This window comes from Brassica rapa, chromosome A09 (genome assembly GCF_000309985.2).
Source record: "Brassica rapa cultivar Chiifu-401-42 chromosome A09, CAAS_Brap_v3.01, whole genome shotgun sequence".
Classification (NCBI taxonomy): domain Eukaryota; kingdom Viridiplantae; phylum Streptophyta; class Magnoliopsida; order Brassicales; family Brassicaceae; genus Brassica; species Brassica rapa.
The window spans coordinates 28,799,551-28,821,603 of record NC_024803.2 but is presented as its reverse complement, the minus strand read 5'-3'; the positions used below and the strand labels follow the sequence as shown (position 1 = coordinate 28,821,603).

The 22,053-nt window shown below is 33.0% G+C and overlaps 2 protein-coding genes and 1 long non-coding RNA gene across 4 annotated transcripts; 1 reads left to right on the top strand and 2 right to left on the bottom strand.

Annotated features, from left to right (window-relative positions):
- Window positions 1–5,022: 5,022 nt before the first annotated feature.
- On the bottom strand, window positions 5,023–13,940 carry LOC103838968 (B3 domain-containing transcription factor LEC2). Of its 2 annotated transcripts, XM_033279762.1 has the most exons (7): window positions 13,061–13,940; window positions 8,620–12,543; window positions 8,462–8,536; window positions 7,367–7,467; window positions 7,133–7,179; window positions 6,965–7,038; window positions 5,023–5,707 (listed from the first exon to the last, which is right to left on the bottom strand). In XM_033279762.1, exons 2-7 carry the CDS (start codon window positions 9,085–9,087, stop codon window positions 5,393–5,395), a joined length of 1,080 nt encoding a protein of 359 aa, XP_033135653.1. In that variant the 5' UTR covers window positions 9,088–12,543; window positions 13,061–13,940; the 3' UTR covers window positions 5,023–5,392. The 2 variants fall into 2 exon arrangements, with proteins under 2 accessions (XP_033135653.1, XP_033135652.1); XM_033279761.1 differs by having other exon boundaries at window positions 8,620–13,940.
- Window positions 13,941–18,909: 4,969 nt separating this feature from the next.
- LOC117128103 lies at window positions 18,910–20,484 on the top strand. The gene is made up of 2 exons (XR_004451274.1): window positions 18,910–19,061; window positions 19,109–20,484. It is a non-coding gene; the product is annotated as an uncharacterized LOC117128103 (long non-coding RNA).
- Window positions 20,303–22,053, bottom strand: LOC103838966 (dof zinc finger protein DOF1.4). The gene is made up of 2 exons (XM_009115430.3): window positions 21,973–22,053; window positions 20,303–21,760 (listed from the first exon to the last, which is right to left on the bottom strand). The coding sequence occupies exons 1-2, from the start codon at window positions 22,036–22,038 to the stop codon at window positions 20,861–20,863; spliced, it is 966 nt and encodes a 321-aa protein (XP_009113678.2). The 5' UTR covers window positions 22,039–22,053; the 3' UTR covers window positions 20,303–20,860.

Sequence of the window (22,053 nt, the reverse complement as noted above, 5' to 3'; positions counted from 1 at the left end):
TATCTGGGCTCTGTTTTAGGTTCTTAGACTCATACTCCAGAGTTAAAAGTCTGGTAAGTAGTACAGTCTATTTATAGGACCAAAAGGGCTGGGCTTAGATACTGTATATCGGTTAGGGTTTGGATCAAAGTTTTAGACGTGCTTATCTAATTAATCAGAAAATCACTTTTTAATTATATATACACGGTTTTGACAAATTTATTATTTACAAAATAATTTTTTTCGATCCGAACTTTCACGTAAAAGTTAGAGTGGTTAACTTTAATGAACAACTAAATTATTTATTTGTTAGATAATTGATTATAAATTAATACAGTTAAAATTGTTGAAATATAGAAACATATTTTTTAAAATAAAAAATAATTCTTACATATACTTTGTTACTATCCAATTTTTTCATAAATAAAAATATAAATTAAGATATAAATAGATGCATAATTAAATGTTTAATTGAATGTAGTGTATACAAATATTTTTCAATATATTATAATACATGAGAATTTCTAAAAAGATTTAAAGCAATTGCGAAAAAATCAAAATATTTATAATACATGAGAGTTTCTAAGAATTTAATACAGTAACGAACTTTTCAAAATATGTATAATACATGATTGCAAAATTTTTAAAACAATAATAAGAATATATATTTTGATAAACAACTTATTCATATATAAATAATGTGATGTTTTTTTTAAACTATCTGAGAGCATAAACAATAACTTATAATGATGGTCTATAAATTAATAATGATATTAATAAATAATTTTATAATGACTATGCATGCATGCGCGGACGAATCACCTAGTAACTAAATACATAGTTACATTGTTATAAATGTTGCAAATGGAAATATTTATCTATTACTTAGTCGATCAGCTATTGCTGATTTCTTTTTGAACAATACTTAGGCTCACTCCCATGGTGAATAGTAGGCCTGAGCATTTTACCCGGACCCGAAAATGTGGACCGGAACCGACCCGAAAAACCCGGTTCGGGTGACACCATATTACCCTATTGGGTCTTGAGACTACGGACCCGCGGGTAGAGTACCCTACCCGAACCGTACCCTATATCCGATAGGGTTAATTTTAGACCCGAATCAATTCCCTAAACCAAACCTAAACCAGCCTACATCTATCTAAACCAGCCTACATCTATCTCTTCTCTTCCCGGCTTCCCCGATGCAGCAACACCTCCTCCTACATCGTTCCACTCCCCTAAAAAAAAATTTGAATCGAAGAGTCGCTACTTTATTGATCTATCAACATATAAATCCGAAATCAACAAACATTATCAAACTGGAATCTCATCATAATCAAGTTCTCCTTCGAAACCCCCTAACCCTACCCACTTCTTCATCAGCGACAGCATTGTCTACAAATAAAAGCAGGGTAAGTCTCGATTTTGTTTATGGCTTTTGTTTTAATCCGAGTTTGGTTCTTGTTTATGGTATCGATTCTTGTTGATTAAACCCAAGCTTGATTCTTGTTTATAGTTTTTTAAACTGTATTTATCTCTTCTGTTTCTGTTCCTCTGATCTTGATCTTCAATGTTTGATTAAACCTCAATGTTTGATTAAACTCAATGTTTATTTCTCTTGACTCTTGTAGTCTTGTGTTCTGTAACTTCTGTTTATTATTAGAACATGTCGTTGTTGTTGTTACATAATCCGAGTTTGATTTTTGTTTTGTCTATAATGCAGATGGCGTCTTGTGGTGATGATCCACCAGTAGATATATCAGAAGATGAAATTGAGACTCCACTCTCTCGTAACAAAGGAAAACGAAAGAAAACCGAAAACTGCAGTGGCTCAAGGTCAGAAAAGAAGAGGACGTCAAAGGTTTGGGAACACTTTACTAGAAAGAGAGAAGACAATGATAGAGCCATCTGCAACTATTGTGGGAAAGAGATGGCATGTGCAACAAGATCAGGAACAACAAGCTTGAAGAAACATGTGAATCTTGCGTGCAAGGCTTACCAAGCATGGTTAGCTGTGAACAAAGATAATACTCAAGATGCTTTAGATGTCGAAGAAGATGGTAACGTCAGAGTGTGCAGAGTATCTGAATCTGTCTTCAGACACGAGACAAATGAGATGATGGTTGTGGGAGAGTTGCCTTTATCTTGGGTGGAGAGCGTAGCTTGGAGGAACTTCTGCAACAAGACTAAGTTGTACGTGCCTCATTCTAGAAGAACAGCAACCCGAGATATTGTTGAGACCTTTGTGCAAAAGAAAGAGGCAATGAAGAAGATTCTGAAGGAGAACAATCAACGGCTGTCACTGACGACTGATATTTGGAATGCTCCTCATACCGGTGACAGCTACATGGTCATTACGGCGCATTTTGTAGACAGCTCGTGGCATTTGAGGAAACTCATCATTGGATTCAAGAATGTGTATGATCACAAAGGATCAACAATATCTAAGGTACTTCTTGGATATAATTTTTTTTAGCTGAATCTATCTCTTGCTCATTGGATTTAATTTTTTTAGCTGAATTTATCTCTTGCTCAATGGATTTAACTGAGTTTTTTAACTGAATTTATCTCTTGCTCATTGGATTTAACTGAATTTTTTAAACTGAATTTATCGCTTGTTTCTGTTTTTTATTAAGTTGATAATGTCCATGTTGTTGTTATGTAACCCGATTTTGATTCTTGTTTTTTTTTCTGGATTATAAGGTACTTCTTGATTGCTTAGAGGAATGGGATATCAAAAGGGTGTATGACATAACTGTAGATAATGCCACAGCTAATACTTCTGCATTGAGAAAGTTTTCTGAAGCTTTTATTGAGAAAAATGGCGCTGATGCATTGGTTCTAGATGGAAAGTTTCTGCATTTTAGGTGTGCTACTCACATTCTCAATCTGATTGTTAAAGAGGGTTTGCTGGAGATAGAGAGCAGTGTCAATGCCATTCGTAATGCCATTTATTTTGTGAGGTCTTCAACTCAGAGGCAGATTTCTTTTGAGCGACATGTAGAGTCAGGAAGACTTCAGAGAGGAAGCTTACCTTTGGATGTGAAAACTAGGTGGAATGCGACCAATTTGATGCTGGAGCAAGCATTAAAGTTCAAGGTGGCTTTTGAGAAGATGGAAGCTGAGGACAAGCCCTACAACGACTACTTCAATGAGATTGTGGATGGACAAAAGCAAGTTGGACCACCAAGTAAAGAGGATTGGGAAGCTGTTGATAGGTTAGTCCAGTTCTTAATTATTTTCTACCAGGCTACTTTGACTCTGTCTGCAACAAATCATGTTACTGCGCATAAGTTGTATCATGCGATCATCACAGTAACAAGGAACATTAGTGCTTTAAGCACTGCTCCTGGTCCTGATGAGATTTTAAGGTCTAAGGCAGCAAACATGTTAGTGAAGCTTGGCAAGTATTGGAATCCATTTGGAACAAATCCTGAGAAGATGAATAAGCTTGTCATTGTTGCAGAGTATGATGTACTCTCTTTCTGGAGGGTTAATAGTGGAAAGTATCCGGTTCTGTCAACGTTAGCTAAGGATGTACTTGCAATGCAAGTGAGTTCAGTTGCATCTGAATCTGCCTTCAGCACCAGTGGACGAATTTTAGACCCAAGCAGAAGCTGTTTGACGCATTTTATGATTGAAGTACTAATGTGCACGGAGCAGTGGCTCAAATGCGAGATTAGACTCAAAGAAAAAGGAATCAAAGGAAAGGAACAAATGCTTAAGCTGATAGAGGAGCAAGATGATCTTATGAGAGGTATAATTCTGGTTTTTAAACTCTTTAATTCGTATGGCATTATGTTTTGTATTTTGGTATTGACTTGTTGCATTGATCTTTTTGTTACAGAATTTGAACCTGTGTTTCAAGGTTGAATGTTGCTGGTAGAAGATTCAAAAGTTCGAGACTGAGACTATTGAATGTTGTTGGTTTGTTGTTGTTGTTTTTGTTTTTGAATTTGCACTCATCATGTTTAAAACTTCTTATGGTAAAACTTTATATTGTCATTCTGCTACTAAGTTGTGGTATTGTTATGAATTTGTTGTTTTTAATGAAGTATGAAGTTTGAAAATTGTCATAGAAAGATTAGAATCATTAATCTTATTGCTCGTTTTAAACTTTTTTACATAACAATTCATTTCAGGTTTTTACAGAAATATAGGGTAAAGCTCAGGTATATAGGGTATTATGGACCCGAATATTACAAACCCGAACCGAGAATGAAGAAAACCGACCCGTAAACCATTAAAAATACCCGAAAATCCTTAAAAGACCCGAAAACCCGAGAACCGACCCGAAAAGTTGTATGACCCGAAAATACTTGGGTATTACCGGTTCCTATATCCTTTACCCGAACCCGAAACAACCCGAACCGATCCGAAACCGAAATTTTCAAATTATCCTATCGGGTCCTAAACTCTAAGATCTGAAGGACCCGGACCCGAGACGACCCGACCCGAACCCGACCCGAGGACCCGAATGCTCAGGCCTAGTGAATAGTTAAATTCACCTAACCAACCAAATTGTCATGCACGATTAATTAAAAAAAAAAGTGGCTGAGAAAAATAACACCAACGTTAAAGCCGTCTGCAAAACCCGAAACTTTAAAAATCAAAAATCTAAACCCTAAACCTAAAACCTAAACTTTAAACCCCAAATCCTAAACCCAAAACTCTAAATCCTAAACTCTAAATCCAAAACTCTTAACCCTAAATTCTAAACCCAAAATCTTAAACCCTAAACCCAAAAACCTAACCCTAAATCCTAAATCCTAAACCCTAAACCCAAAAAACACAACTCTAAATTAAACCCTAAATCCATCACTTGATCAGGGTTCGAATTTATAGTTTAGAGTTTTGGGTTTAGGGTTTAGGATTTATGGTTTAGAGTTTAAGGTTTAGGATTGATGGTTTAGGATTTATGGTTTAGAGCTTTGGGTTTAGAGTTTAGTATTTAGTATTTAGGGTTTATGGTTTAAAGTTTTTTTAGGTTTAGGAATTAGAGTTTAAGATTTAAGGTTTAAGGTTTAGATTTTAGATTTCGGGTTTTGTAGACGGTGTTAATGTCAGTGCTGATTTTTTCAGCCATTTTTTTTTTTTAAAATTATTATCTTTTTAATTAATTTTACATGGCACTTTGGTTGATTATAAAAAGTGAGGTAAATTTAACCATTCATCTTAGGGATGAACCCAAATATTGTTTTTTTTTTAATTCCTGAATTATATTTTCGTCTATTATCTCTTATGCTTTATAAAACCCAAATGAAACTTATATATGTAACTAATATTATTTTTCATAAATAATAGATTGACAAAAATACTTTATCAATAGATAGATATGAATATGATGAGCGATAATCTTTTCTTTTTAAATTTTTTATACCACTTCTATATAGCTATATCAACTTCAATCGCATCACCATACGAAGTCGTTAAAGCTCATGAGATCATTGGAGGAACCACCATACTGAGGATTGGTCATGTAATCCGCAGGTGGCAATGAGGTGGCTTGATGATGCTGATGAAGATCGATTGGGAGGTCCATACGATTGTTTGGGTTGGGATAGTGATCATTTAGATTTCCGATGAGCATTGCAATAGAATCTTCGTCTTCATCTTTTGGTATGAAATCAAACGCAATATCTTCGTAGAAGTTCATGTCGTTGGCTTCCATCGACTCATCTTCTCTTCCTTCATTTGGTTTGTCTGCGTGCTTTCTTATGGAGAAGTACTGCAGTAAGACCAAACAAACAAAACATGCATATATAAGACCATGATTAACTCCAGTCTTTTAACTGGGGTTCTTAATTTTGGATAAGAGACGATTCTTAACTTTTTTTGGATTTTAACTAAGAATAGCTAAGAACCGTCTCTTAAATAAGAGATAAAAAAACTGTTTCTTAACCAAAAAATATATAAAAAAATGTCAAATCATGAGTTAAGAATCCCGGCTAAAAAACCGAGGTTAATCATGCTTTAAGGTGTCTTAGCAATTGGCTGAATTTATAAATGATTAACAACTGAAAAAGTTAGGAGATTTAAATATTATAAATATTAGATTATTTAATATCCAAAGGAAAATTAAATAACCTATGAAAAACTGTAGAGTAGTAAATAAGTTCCATGTTTTTGAACCAAAACACTACTCCTACTCAGTTAAATGCCAATATGTCATTTACAGGTTTCTAATTACAAAACAATTTGTCTTAGTTATAAAATTCAAGTACGTATGAACTAAATTTTGCACATTATATTATTATGCTAATAAAAAGTATTTTGTGAGGATAACTAGAAAATAGTATACTAAATATTTTTATTAAATTTGAACTTTGTCGAAAATAATGGAGAAATAAATTATCTTCAAAATTGAAAAAATTTAGATAAATAAAAATAATATTTTTCTAAAAGAAATTATTTCTGATATGAAATCAAATCCTAAAAACAGTTTGTTAATTTGGAAGAGTTTATGTAGGCTTTTTTTTTGTCAACAAAGAGTTTATGTAGTCAAACCAAACAAATTGGCTGATAAAAAGAACAACTTTTCTAGAGAAAAACATATTACATCACTCCCTACTTAGCAAAATAGTAGAATAAAAATATGAGTAAATAGAAGAAGCATTTTATTAAACATAAAATTTAAATTAATACTAGTCACCCTCATATATTTCACATCTTTTTTTGAAAGAATATATCATGTCTTTAATTTTCAGTTTAGCAAAAAAAAGAAAAGAATAAAGAATCGATTTTCAGTAGTATATTAAAACTAAGGTTTGAAATTCTTATAGTACCTTCCTTATACGGACAGCTATCATCGACAGAAAAGGTCAAAAAGGCAATAAGTTTTTGTCTAGATGCTTAACAAACACAATTTAATGGCTCACTTTTTAAATTTCCAATTTCGGACTGCTAATCAATCATTATTAGTTTATTTTAGAGTTTTGTCTTTTTTAAAATAAAACAAGAAAAGAGAGTTAATAAGAGAGCTCACGAGATTCTTGCTTTCGTCCTCGTAGATTGTTAAAAAATCTCCAATCTCAACTCTTTTTTCAGTCACAAATTGTCCTTTAATTTTTAAGACAAAAGGAAAAACGTATTATAATAAAATAGTTTAAATAAGTAGTATACTTTAAAAAGAATATAGTAGCTCCTTAATTACCTGTGTTTTCAAGGACATACATTCTGCTCTTGTTATTGGACCAGAACCTATGTTCACAGTGATACAAGCTTTTTTAAGTATGACATTAAATTGACATTGATAAAAATTCTAACTTGAAATCATCAAAAAGTGAGCTTAAAAGATTGTTATAACCCATTGGTAAAATAAAACGATTAATAAATTGCTTTTGTGAATATAATTGAGTTCATATAAGAGATGAAAACGAGACTTAACTTGTATTTGAAAGACCAATTCTGCATAGAGTCCGCATCTCTCATGTCTACTATCATTCCTTCTTTAGTAGATAGCTCCGGAAGATTCCCTTCAGCTTCTCTCTGCGTTCCAAAGCCATGACTTATTTAAGGGATTATTTAATGACTTTTCTTATCGAAAAATGACTTTCTTACTGTTTTAATTAAGACAGATAACAGACAATTATAATTTGTTTCAGTCAGTATCAAGTAAATATCGTTGAACCTCTTTTCCAAATTGTTTTTTTTTGTTTCTTGATACTTTCCCATAATGATTTCGAGGTATACCATTTAAGAGTCAATTAATTAGGAAAGGCAAATAGACGACTTTATTTTTCTTCAGCATCATTTTGGAATAAATTCATATAAACAGTTTCACTTTATCTAGTAGTAGAATAAAATTGATTATTTCTCATGTTCTATCACTCATGTCTTTTCCTTATTGGTTACAAAAAGGAAACTATATTGAATCTATTTAGATTTTTTCACTCCAAAACTTGAAGAATTTGTTAATCCTTCAAACTCCAGATATCTTTAAATAAATCAGCTTAGTTAGAATTTACAAACAATCCATATTCTTCCTAAACTAAAAATCTATAAAAATGTCATAAAAATTCGTACTTGAACAAACACAAATACTATAAACAACTTTACTACATTCTACATTTTGTTGTCATGTTTCACATTCCCCTTGTTTTCCGTGTTGTTTTTAGAGACTGAACTTGTAATTGGTTAAACCACGAAATCGCTAAATATACTACTACTATATTTTAAAAATGGAATGAAATGTTAGAAAAAATCTCAGTGAAATTTCTTAATGAGAGTTTGTGGCCGCAATGACTTATGTACTTTTGTTCCACAAACCTTCTTTGAAAAAGGGGCCAGCCAAATCCTGAAACCATATTACTTTTCTAAAACTTTTCCATGGAATTGAGGTTTCAAATTTCGTAGTTACGTGATTGATAACTATTTCATATTAAAGTTAACTATTTCATATTAATGTTTTACCTATAAAATTTATTTTATCTTTACACCTTAACGAAAACGATGGATAAAAGAATTGTAAGAATTTACACACCTTTGGTAGAACGATCCTCCCAAGTGATCCAACATCGCTGTTCTTCAAGTGTTTCACCAGCAAAACCCTAAGCTTCTACAGTCAACCACAAAATCCAAAACGTTTGATCAAGTTTTATATATATATAAAATCGAAAATATCTAATATTTGGAACAAACCTTGTTATCGAATGAGGGATATCGATAGAGATCTTTCCTTGCTGCTATCTCGGCATTATTTTTCATGGTAAGAACCACTTGTCTCCTTGAACCAACCAGCTCATTCGAACTAGAGTTAGGGCTAGAATTGTTTCTTGATCTTATCATCGCTTTCTTTCTGTTGATCCTGGCCATCTTAGCCGTGTGTGGATCAAGAAATCCACCTCTTGCTTGTCCGAAACCGGGATTACAAACCAGAGAACCGAACTCACTTCCGGTTTGTGTAACCGGGATCTGAGGATTCATAGCCGCCGTCTGATCCACAGGACATGCAACATATGAGTAGGGTTGCAACGAGCGAGGCTGCGCCTGATGATGATGATCATAAGTAGGGAACGTTGATAAGCGTGAGCGATTGTTGTTAAGATCCATTGAGAGTTCTTGGACAAAGTTTGCGTTAGAAGAGGAAAAGGGCAAGAAGTTATCCATTTTGCCCGGAGAGAGAAAGAGTTATGAATGGAAGAGAGGGTCGTTGGGGAGAGTGAAGAAGAGACACTTGCTGGAAAACACACAAAAAGAAAACGAGTAAAAATGTTGCAGATGGTTCGATGCTGCACCTTATAGGGATAACCATCTCACCACTCATACAAGGAGAGAGAGGAAGAGAGTATGTGTGTGTGGCGCCAGATTGGTGTTTGAATGTATATAATGATTTTTATGGCACAGAAGACCACGAGAAGGTCATTGGCTGTGTTTTTATGAGAGAGAGAGAGAGTACTGAATGCTCTTTACTACTCCCTCCCGATTTGAATATATGATGTTTTAGTTTTTTCCCTTGTATACAAATGTATAGGGGATGATTGGTAAGTGCTGTAGCTTTATATTTTTTGCTGTAGAATTTAATCTGTAGATTTATTTGCTGTAGCTTTCCTTACTGTAGATTTCTAAAGCACTATTTTTTTGCTCTGGAAATAAAGCTCTCTACAGCCATATTTTGATTTTGCAGAGATTTTTTTGCTGTGAGGTTTTTAAGGAAAGCAAAGCTCGATTGGTTGAGATATATAGCTCTAGACTAAATTTTGGCTGTCCAGAGCATCTACAGCCCCAACCAATCATCCCCATAATGTTCTACTTTTCATTAATGCATTTTGTTTTTAAAATAAAATATAAATCAAAATGTAAAAAATATAAGTGGTTGAATTTTATTGGGATTCAAATAAATCTTTAAACTAACTAAAAGCAAAACCCAAAAGTATTTGATAAAAGTAAGTATTTAATTTCTCTTAATATGTGTGCACAACCTTAAACATCATATATTCAAATCTGGAGGGAGTATTTTTTTGGAGTTACTTCACTATCGTCCTTACATATACTGTAATATCCTATTGAGTATTGACCACAACTAAATTAATACTAGGGAAAATTTGGATAAATGCACTTCAATAAAATATAATTTGAAAAATGCACTTTTGTTTAACCTTTCTGAAAAATACACTTATCTATATATAAATTTACCAAATTGCCCAATCTTTATATTTATCAATTCCTATTAAACAATTTTTTATAAAATTATTTTAAAAGAAAATCGTTAGAGAATAGGGAATATCTTTTTAATATACTACACAATATATTTCCCATATATTTTTAATATATCTTAAGTTTTTTTTTTATTTTGAAAAAAAATTAAAGAACGCAAGACTAGTCTCGTCTTCTCGTCTTCTTCTCATATCCATTCAATTTCTGAATTTTTTTTCCTTTCTCTCTAGTTTTACAGATTCTTCCTCTCAGCTCAAGAGATTTGTTGATTCATCAATCAGATTTTAATTTCTAATTCTGCTTACACGGTGATTTTTCAACCATCGAGAAAGTGCTGTGATGCTCAAATCTTCTCTCACGCCTAAAGTTGAAAAGAAGCTCAATAGAAGGTGTGATTTGGCGTCTACTTTTGATGTTCAGTCAATAAATCAACATGAGTTTCAGGTTACTGATGGGTCAAGAAATTACTTGGTTGATCTTCAACAAATGACTTGCACATGTAATGTGTTTAATGTTGACAAGATCCCTTGTAAGCATGCTGCTAAGGCTGCAACAAGTCGAGGCTTTAACCCTGGGTTATTGATGCATCAATACTACTCAAAGGCAAACATGTGTGCTGCATATTCAGAGATTATAAGACCCATAGATGAGTTGCTGTAAGCAAGCGAAATACCTCCACATGTTGTGGCTTATAAATGCTTTCCTCCAGATGTTAAAAGAGGTGCTGAAAGACCTGTGAAAAGAAGATATGAATGCTTTGGAGAACAAGCAACAGCTCAAAAAAAAGCACGAAAACAAGCTTGCTCAAGATGTCATCGTTCAGGACACAATCGTGTCAGTTGCGACTTTGGAATTTGAAGTTTGTTCTGTTCCAGACGTTTGTTCTAGATTTTTTTTTTGCAATGTTTGGTTTTGGTTACTCTAGGTTTTGGTAATTGTTTTGGTTTTATTTTGTAATAAGGTTGATTATTTTCACAACATTTGTTATGTTTTCCATTTGTTCTACACCTTTTGAAGAACTCTGCTTCTGTTCAAGTTCGACGCAAGTGTCGTTTATGCGGTAGATGGACTCTGAAATTGCAGACCACAAAATTTGTAAATGCTCGTTCTAGTTTCATACTATTATCTGATTGATCCCATGAGAGAACTATTTAGCTCCTACTTTTTGTTTTGTATTTCTTTAGCTCCTACTTTGTCCAAGACCGTTTGTCTCTGCAACACTTGTTACCCTTTAAAGAAGTTAAAAACATAGATTTGGTAGAAACTAGACAGTAGTAGTCAAAAAGACAGCATGGTGGTGTAGTTAAACTATAACCTAAGAGATTGTTACACTTATAACTGAAACTCCCCGCCATAGAGAAGATAAACGCATAACCCCTGGCTCATTAACGAGAGTGGTGTGGAGTCTTTTGTTAAAGACGACTACACGGGAGAGGCCGCATGTTGGAAGAAACAGAGCAAGGCTACTCGGCACAAGAAGGATATGCTTACCTATGAGTGAAAGGAGGCATTATCCGGTTGTAGAGACAACCGAAGAAGACGTGGAGAAGATTCACGCACAAAAACACAAGACTTCAAGGAGGTGTGAAAACAATCATGTGAATATTGGAGTTTATAAATGTTGTAACAATCAGGGACTACAATGTCATGTTGACACAGGATAAGTCCTGCAATATTTAGTATTGTTACTATTGTGACTAGTACTAGTATCTCAACTGCAAAAACCTCATAAACGTGGAACTTGTGTGTTAGGTGACTAGGAAGTAACTGAGGAGCAATGGCGGAATGATAAGATAAAAGAACTTGAATTTTGAATGATGAGACTGCTCATTTGTTAATGTATTTTTCCTACTTAACCTGTTCCATCAGAAGATATCATCAATTGCTACTTTCGACAAAGGCAGCTCGCCCTCCTTTTCCATCTCCATTCCCGGTTCAAAATCTGTCAATTTAACACCCGCAAGTTTCATCCTCCCATCATGATACTATGTCAAACCAACGAACACAAAATTTCAATATAACTAAATAAAAGATAGTAGGAGACAAATGTGATTTGCTTTTTCTTTTAACAACGTGACTTGTTTATATAAGTTGAAGAAAAAAAATAAAAGGAAATTTGTATAAACTTCATGATAAAGTCAAAACAAATCATAATTCACATATTTATCTTTGTTTTTATAAATAATAAAATAACATGTTTATCTTAAACAAAATTATTTTGATATTATTTTATTAATTTCGAATTTATATATTAATTTCGAATTAATATCTTAATTATTGAAATATCTTGGGTAAAAAAGTCAATTCATAATTAAAGAAGTGTAGTTTTCAAAAAATTAAATTAGAAAATGCAATGTTTAAATTTCAAATCCTATATAGGGTATTTTGCAAATTATCCCTACATACTACCTTATTAAACATAGAAGTAATATGAATTCAAACATTGAAAAGCAAATATTTTTAGTTTTAGAAATCGTATATCAAAATTTGGGGGAGACTGAATTCAGTGGCATTCGTATTTTAATTTTTAATTAGTTAGTCATTACAATTTTTCTCCTTTTATTTATATTTTTGAATTGTATTTATTCGTTTACATAATATACTAAATTATTTGAATTAAAAATTTGAAAAGAAAAAATCAATAGAGTTTTAGAAAGGATAAATATTTGACCCAGTATTAATTTTTGAATATTTTTAACTAACCGTAATTCATATTTTGCAGAAACTCAATTAATGCCATTAATGTTTATATTTTGTCGCTTTTCCATATCATTAAAATAACGCTTTGTTAGAGCCAAAATAATCAACAACTATATTTTAAAACAATAGTTTTATTTAGCATTTAAATTTTGCATAATAACAAAATTATTATAAGTATATCAAATTAAACATTTTTTTGTGAGAGGTTGTTGCGAATGGCGATAACATTTCTGTGGAGGTGATCCCGCTCGTCAAAAACTTGAAGTAGTATGCAAGCTTCTACTATCTCTGGTAGTTATTGATTATTTTCCTTTAAATTCTTTTTTTTTTCAAACAAACATATTTTTTTTACATAGAGATTTTTTTTTTAATCTAGGCACGCACATTTGATTCTGATATGTGTTCAGTTCGATTAGTTCAGATTTCAGATTATTCAGTTTTTCACTTCTAGTAGTCAAATAGGAACCACAAAGAAATTGATTCTGATCAGTTCAGATTAGTAGGGGTGTGGCTTTTAAGAAAACCCCAATATTATCAATTCTGACTCGATTTGGTTCCTTTGTATTCAAACTTTAAAAAAAAAATAAAACTGATTCGGTTTTAGAAATGGTATATCAAAATTTGGGGAGACTGAATTCAGTGGCATTCGTATTTTAATTTTTAATTAGTTAGTCATTACAATTTTTCTCCTTTTATTTATATTTTTGAATTGTATTTATTCGTTTACATAATATACTAAATTATTTGAATTAAAAATTTGAAAAGAAAAAATCAATAGAGTTTTAGAAAGGATAAATATTTGACCCAGTATTAATTTTTGAATATTTTTAACTAACCGTAATTCATATTTTGCAGAAACTCAATTAATGCCATTAATTTTTATATTTTGTCGCTTTTTCCATATCATTAAAATAACGCTTTGTTAGAGCCAAAATAATCAACAACTATATTTTAAAACAATAGTTTTATTTAGCATTTAAATTTTGCATAATAACAAAATTATTATAAGTATATCAAATTAAACATTTTTTTTGTGAGAGGTTGTTGCGAATGGCGATAACATTTCTGTGGAGGTGATCCCGCTCGTCAAAAACTTGAAGTAGTATGCAATCTTCTACTATCTCTGGTAGTTATGATTATTTTCCTTTAAATTCTTTTTTTTTCAAACAAACATATTTTTTTTACATAGAGATTTTTTTTTAATCTAGGCACGCACATTTGATTCTGATATGTGTTCAGTTCGATTAGTTCAGATTTCAGATTATTCAGTTTTTCACTTCTAGTAGTCAAATAGGAACCACAAAGAAATTGATTCTGATCAGTTCAGATTAGTAGGGGTGTGGCTTTTAAGAAAACCCCAATATTATCAATTCTGACTCGATTTGGTTCCTTTGTATTCAAAGTTTAAAAAAAAAAAACTGATTCGGTATTTTTTGGGTATGTATATCCAAATTACAAAAAGTACGCATAAAACCTAAAAAGTACTTTTTTTATCCGAACAAAATTTAAAATCATACATGACCAAATAAATATACGAAATACAAAAATCTTTAATTCAATAACCTTTCATGGTTCAAAAACAAAACATTCAACAATAAGCAAATATAACAAGTTCAAAAAAGTATTGATAAGACATAATCAACTGATTACTGAACATACACTCCCAAACCAGTTTTAGAAATTCTATTGTCTCTCAAATTCTAAATAATAAGTAAAATCAAGATAGTTAATCATATATATGAAAGTGTAAATAGTTAAAATTAATTTCCAAATCAGTAAAATCTACAATTTAACATGATCTAACAATATCATTAAAAATGGAGATGATTTTGGGAGAGAGGGAGACAATTTTGATAGAGAATGGCAACAAAGGAGAGTTTCGTGCTTTTAGAGAGAGAGAGAAGAGAGAGAGAGAGAGAGAGAGAGAGAGAGAGAGAGAGAGAGAGAGAGAGAGAGAGAGAGAGAGAGAGAGAGAGAGAGAGAGAGAGAGAGTAGAATGGGGAACACGAATGGGGAAGACAAAGTGTTTGGAATCAGGTATTAAAATTTTTCGTCAGAAAAATCTGTCTGGAATCCGTCTTGGCTTTTCAATGAAGTATCATGATTCGATTTGAAACCACAAACTGTTGGGAATCCATAAAAAATTCCTGATGTATTGTGGTCTTTGTGTCATAAAAGATAACATCTATAATATTATTATAAGTCAATTTTATGTGTCGCTTTCGTATTAATTTTTAGAATAGTTAATTACAATTATCCTTAATGAATTAAAAATATTCTGGACAATACCATTACTAAGATTTTTATTTTATTTTTTTGTTTCCTTTTGCACTTATAATATTTGAAATAATAAGAAATAATAACTTCCCTTATTATTTGTTTCTTTAATAACATAAATTTATATTTTTTAAAAATATTTCCTAAGAAAAATATGTCAATATATTATTATATTCAAATAAAATAGTTAACATTTTTTTACTATATCTATTATATCAAATAATTAGAAATGATGCAAAGTTATGATAAATAATAGAAGTAGATCATATATTGATCTTTGATCACTGATCCAATCATATATTTTTTATGTTATAGCTAACTTTAAACTAAATAACAAATTGAACGATTAAAATTAAACTTGGGGATAATTATTAGTTAATCCAAACTAAACTTGGGTAAAAACTGATAACACTTTAGTTTATTTTTCATACTGTTCTCAAATACTATATAAGAAAATATAAAACAATTAAGAAAACATATTTTACAAAACTAAAAAATAATCTGGACACAATTCATTTTAACAAAATTAATCTGATTTTATCTATTTACAACTCAAACCAGTTCTAATTTAACTCTGAAGAATAGCTGCAACTTGATGTACACCAAAAATAAATAAGTGAACCGTTCATATTTTTATATAAAATTGCACGAATAAATAAAACACCATATTATTATTTTTAATATTTTTATTTATTTTTCGTATACATAAAATTATAAAATGAGATAAATTTTATAAGCAATAAAGAAAATTCAATTAATTATTACTATTTGGTTAATTCATAAGTATTTATATCTTTGCATTAGTATGGGATGCAGTACTTGTATGAAATCTTGAACTCGTCATTCTTTTTGTGTGTACTTTGTATTTAAGGTTTTTAATTTTAAAATCATTTCCAGAACAATCAGAAAATAAGCATTTTTCTCATGCCAAAATGTATTTTTTTCGTTTCCATATTCATTGCTTATGTCATCTAAAATGTGGTGATATACGGAAAATGTGGAAGCTAGTCCTGAAAATGTAAAAACTACACGTAATAAAAAATTGGAAGCTAGTTTACCCCGTTTAATATAATCTTCAGATGACAAAAAAAAGTGGAAGCTAGTAAGTACTGTTTTTTCCCTCAAAAGTGAAATTCAATAAAAGCTCACGCAAGCTGAAGTCAAAGTCTAGATACTCCAAAAACATAGCATAAACAAAACTCGAAAAACAGCATAAGAACTTTACTTAAAACAGAGCACATGTTCAGTCTAAATCATACAATAACAGAATCACGTTTTTTGTTTGATATACATATCGACTGATCCGGTCAGTTCCGGAAAAAATACAGTTAGTGTTAAAGAGTAAACTGATTACTATACTGTCTGGTCCGAGTTTGGAATGATTTCCGACTAATGCCAAGTGATGGACCGATCATCTGTTTTTTATACATGATTGTATTGTTAAGCTTTCTAGGCAAATAGTTCTAAACAATGAGAACTAACAAAACAAATGTAGAAAAAGGATACACAAGTAGGGATTCAAAATAAACTAACATATCTATTTTTTGTATGGATAACTAAATTTTTTTCATATAAAAGCTCCTTAAAGCATCCGTTAGGCCTGGGCGAAAATAACTATACCCGAAGCCCATACCTTTACCCGTACCGAAGTAGCGGGTTCGGATCGGTAACGGATCCATGCTAAATACCGAATGGGTCTTAACCTCTTGGCTTTCGGATAACCGATCGGTTCGGTTGTAAACCGAGTCCGAACGAAGCACCCGAGCTAAACCGATCTTATATATGATTTATGTTATTCTTTATGTTATATGCTGTTACATTTACATAATTTCTATGTATTTTCCTCTCTCTCTTGTTCTCGTTTTCCTTTCGGCCACCAACCCTAATCCCAAAAGAACAAAGTTTTTTGATTCAATCTTATAATAATAAAATGGAACTATAAATCTCTTTGTCTCTCTGTCTCATGTTTTACCTGAGAATTAGAAGAATCAAAATCAATCACAGGTTCATAAGTTTTCTTTCTTCTTCTTCGGTTTTTCTGGAAATTTTTAATTGATTCCAAATCAATAGAAACATCTTCTATTTGCATGTCTTTTGATTCGCTTTTTTCATTAATTCATCTTTTATATGCATGTTTTCTCTTTAATTTTTCATTGTTATCTGTAATTTCTTGTTCTTATTATTCACTTACATATGTGCTTTTATGTTTACTGGTGGTTTTGACATCATCTTTTGATTGAGAAACCATAACAAAAAAGATGAATCTGAAGCTGTTAACGATCGTTTGTATTTTCATAGTGGGGAGATGCAAAATCGACTGAGCATTTTGATTTGCTTATGGTTTAATTCATGTTGTCTAATACTCTAGTACTATTATGTGGCTTTCAATTTCAGTATCTTTCTAAGTTTTAGCGTAAAGTTTGTTCTGTTTTGGTGTGTTAATGAATGGGTAGTTCGGGTTTTTTTGGGATTTTTTGGTTATTTTGGTTACAAAACCCGAAACCGAACCGGGTCCATTTCAATTTCGGGTTTAAGCGGATCTTCTGAGCTTTATCCGGACCGGTTCCGAACCGATACCGTATCGGAAATTTTAAAAAACCGAATGGGACTTCTAGGCTTACATCCGAAAATCCGAAAACCCGTTTAAACCGAACCGAATCCGACGGAGGGACCGAACGCCCAGGCCTAGCATCCGTAACAGTGATTTTTCACCAATCCTTAGCACATAAACCTAGATTAATCAGAATAAAATAGTATTAAGTAAGGTAAGTTTCGTAAGGACTGGAACGTAGATAAGGGGTTTAAGGACTTAGTCCTTAGAGACGTGGCCGCGTCTGATTGGTGCCGTCTTGTATCTATTCCGGATTGAAAAAAAAATCATTTGCGACACGAAAGAGGAAAAAAAGCTCTCGGGTGGATATGTCTTATAGTACCGACATGCCTTCAAATCTCAGTAATATGCTTGGCATTTGGAATCATGTTCGCGATAGGCGTATACATGAACAATTGAAAAATGATTTGATTGAAAACATTTGGAACAAATTTGGTGATGAAGATTAATAATTATTGTATCTTTATATTTAATCATGTAATAAATAAAATTTTAGATTTAACATGTTTTAAAATTTAATATTTTTTATTCTTAAGGACTCCAAATTGGAGAACACCATTGGACATACAATTTTGATTAGAGTCCTTAATTATTCTAAAAAAAAGTAGTTTAATAATGATAAGGACTCTAATGGTGGTAACACCATTGGAGATGCTTTTAATTGCATTTGGAATAGTTGAATTTTAAAGAAGATAATCTTCATATTAATCCATAAGCACCACTCTCATTTTAATACTCCAGTAGGAGTCACCGAGACAAGACAACTCTTTATATTGTTCTATTGATAATAACAGATTCGAAGAGATTACTACTGTTCAATAGAATGTCTTGTTGCCTTTCAAAGTAACCATAGTTTGCAGCAAGCACCCATCACCGGTAAGACCCATCGGCCATCCGCAGTAGATTTGTCAATTAACTTTTCTAAACGTTTCAATTGAAACAAATTTTTTTGTCTTACCAAATCCATTGGAATAAACATACAAAGGAACAATAAAAACTTTGTCAGATTTAAATTAATTGACAATAAAAAAAACAAATTACATGAAGTAAAGCAAAACAAAGAAACAAAAAAGCAAAACGAATCAAACGAGCCGATGTCGGAGCTATAGAAGCCTCCAGTCATTGGCTTGAAACTATTAAAAATCTCTCTCTCTCTCTCTCTCTCTCTCTCTCTCTCTCTCTCTCTCTCTCTCTCTCTCTCTCTCTCTCTTGACAGCTAGGGTTTTAGAACCGATCATCTGTTACGATCCACCATGTTAACTACCTGGACCAAAGCCCAAGTCCACATTAGCTAAATAATGATAACTTAGTTTCCAGAAAGAATCAATTCAGGATCAACGTGGATACACGTTGAGCCCCAAGAGATTACCACTATAATACTACCAGGTGGATACACGCTGAGCCCCAAGAGATTACCACTAGAATACCACCACTTGGTTCGTTGAACTGAGTTTTGTTAACTGAATTGAGTTAGGGTGAATGCAACTATGGTGACTGAACTTTCCTTCTCAAGGAATTCATTCATCCAACAGGGCATTCTTATGCCACATACGAATTTATAAGATTATATCCTAAACTACACTTTGGGTTCCTGAAAAGAAATATCTTACCCAACTTGGGCTTCTATGAGAGTAAATCACACCCGCAGTATGTCCCATGAAAACTTGCTAGTCTAAGTGCTTGTGCAACGCTTTGATAATTTCCAAAAATATTATTGAGTTTCAAGCTTCTCATACTATCCAAGAAGCCTTCCCAACTTTTGATTTTCCAATCGAAACAAGACATTATCTGAGAAAAGGATAGATGGCTATGGCAGAGTACCAAGCTTCTATTGTCGCCAACAACCCATGATGCACACTATATATCTTTGTACAATCGTGTGCAATCCTCAACACCTGATCCATAATTACAAAGATGGAGATGCAACAACCATTAACCGGGGCAGACACATTCCAAATAGCCCATACTTCTCAACATAGGACTTTCAGATGAGATCGATCGTAAAATCATGATATTTTGTGCAATCGCGTGATAATTGAATTTTGATCCGTAGATTATCTGCAAAAAAATTGATAAAAAGTCAATGTGTCCAAACAGTACAATGTTTTAGAATAATAGTCTCCAACTCTTGTACGAAAATCATTTCTGAGAACATGACATGAAGAAACTGGTAACGAACTCGTGCCCACTTTACAAAGACACCTCACTAAACTCCAGGCCTGGACCAAATCTGTGCTCATATATATATGTCTCGGTTGTAATATACACGGAACCATGAGTTGTAAGGCTTGTAGCCAAAATGCTAGAGAACAAAATTATCAATATGACATAAGAATATGAGCAGTATTTTATATGAATAAAATATCTACAATATTTGTCCGCTTTGTCGGTCTAAGTATACTAATTGTATCCACTGACGACGTTTGTGCGAGTTTATTTCATATTCATGAATCTCCCAGTTGACATTAGCCAAAGGACATTTTCCGTTAGGACAATCCAAGTAATGCACATGTATATTCGTCCCATATCTATCGTGATAACAACATATTTATAATATTATACATAGACATGCATCCAAAAGAACCGTAATAACATAACTCATACGTGAATAACCAAAGTTATAGCAACACAAAACACCATTCCTCCCGCTGCTTGTATACCCAATGAAAGCCATACCAACGAAGAAAAGTGAAACAAAAAAAATCTAAAACTTGAAAACTATTGAGTTCTCCGGCCCCATGAGAAACTCAAATTAACCCAAATATACCCTCCTAATCCCAGTGAAAAGAAACACCAACCCATGTGGTGGACCTCAGAATTACATAGATGAAAAGAAAAGATGATAGAAGTCAGGACCATATTATGTACATACAAGTATAATTTACCTTGGGTGAACTTAACAGTCAACCATAGTAAACCTTGAACCAATCTTGAGCCCCTTTTGTTTTTCTTGAACAACGCGAATGAAAATGATGGAGATGGTGAGATGAAGAGGATCCGAGGGAGATTTATAGTGGCCAAGAACAACATTGCCCTTGATTTTATCTCTCTGATCCAAGCTTCTTCTCTCATCTCAAAACAGAAAAGAAAAAGTGATGAAGATGAAACCCTAGCTAGTTATAACCAATAAGTTTTGGTTTATATCAAGGAGGTAAGGGAGGATCCAACGATATTATTTGTTGGATCAAGCCATGCTCCACTGGAAACACTTGCATTATTCCAGATGTTGTGGTAGTTTGAAGGATCTAAGGATGATGATGACATGAACCCATTCATGTCCCCGGAGATCTCAACAAGCTTTCCTTCTTTGTTCACATCTTCATTGTTACCTCCAACATGCAGATCTTGAAGTGATGCTAGGGTTTGGAGATGGGACTGTCCCATCATCTCACCATTATTGTTCATGGGCTTGTGTGCATGCCGGAGAAGAGTAGATGAAGAGGAAGATACAGACGACCCAAATAGACTCGAGGGAAGAAATGGTTTGTTTGTTGTAGAGCTGTTGATGAAGCTACCATTAATGGTTTGGTCATGACTCATATGATGTGGAAGCCCTAATCCAAGACCATTAAAACCAGATGAGGGAAACTCACCCTCTAAACCACTTGAAGTCTTTGGAGGATCACTGAAACGGCTTGGAAACATTGGAAGACTATTACAACTGCTCACATGATCTGATAAACCATAGAACAAGGGATGATGATTCATGGAAGGGAAATGGGAGATCTGATGATGAGGATTATTAGGGGATGAAGAAGTAGTCGTCGAGGCCGTGGAAGCTGCGGTTGTGGTTGCTGGCCTTTTCACACGTTTGTTCTTCCGGTAGCTACCGCCTACGGGAACGTTACGGAGGGTCCCACCTCGTGTCCAATACCTTTTGCAAGCCTTGCAAAAGTGCCGCGGCTGAGAGAGGCTGTAGTTGTTGTAGTAACAGAACTTTGTGTTCGATGAATCGCAACGAGGGCATTTAAGTTGCGGTTGAGGCGGTTGCTGCTGATGAGACGGAGAAACGATCATGTTCTTGCTCTGCATACTTGCCTGAGAAGAGAGGAAGAGAGAATTTTTTGTTTTTAGATTGTGTGGTTTAACTAAAGGCAAGAGAACAAAGAGAGGACAAAAGGATATTATTCGGATCCAAAAGCTAAGAAACAAAAGATAAATGGGTCAATATTATTAAGAGAGAGAGAGAGAGAGAGAGAGAGAGAGAGAGAGAGAGAGAGAGAGAGAGAGAGAGAGAGAGAGAGAGAGACCGGTGGATTTGTATTAGGAGACTGGATGATAGGCATCTTCTTCTTTTGGTCACAATTGCCAAACATATCTTTCTTGATTAA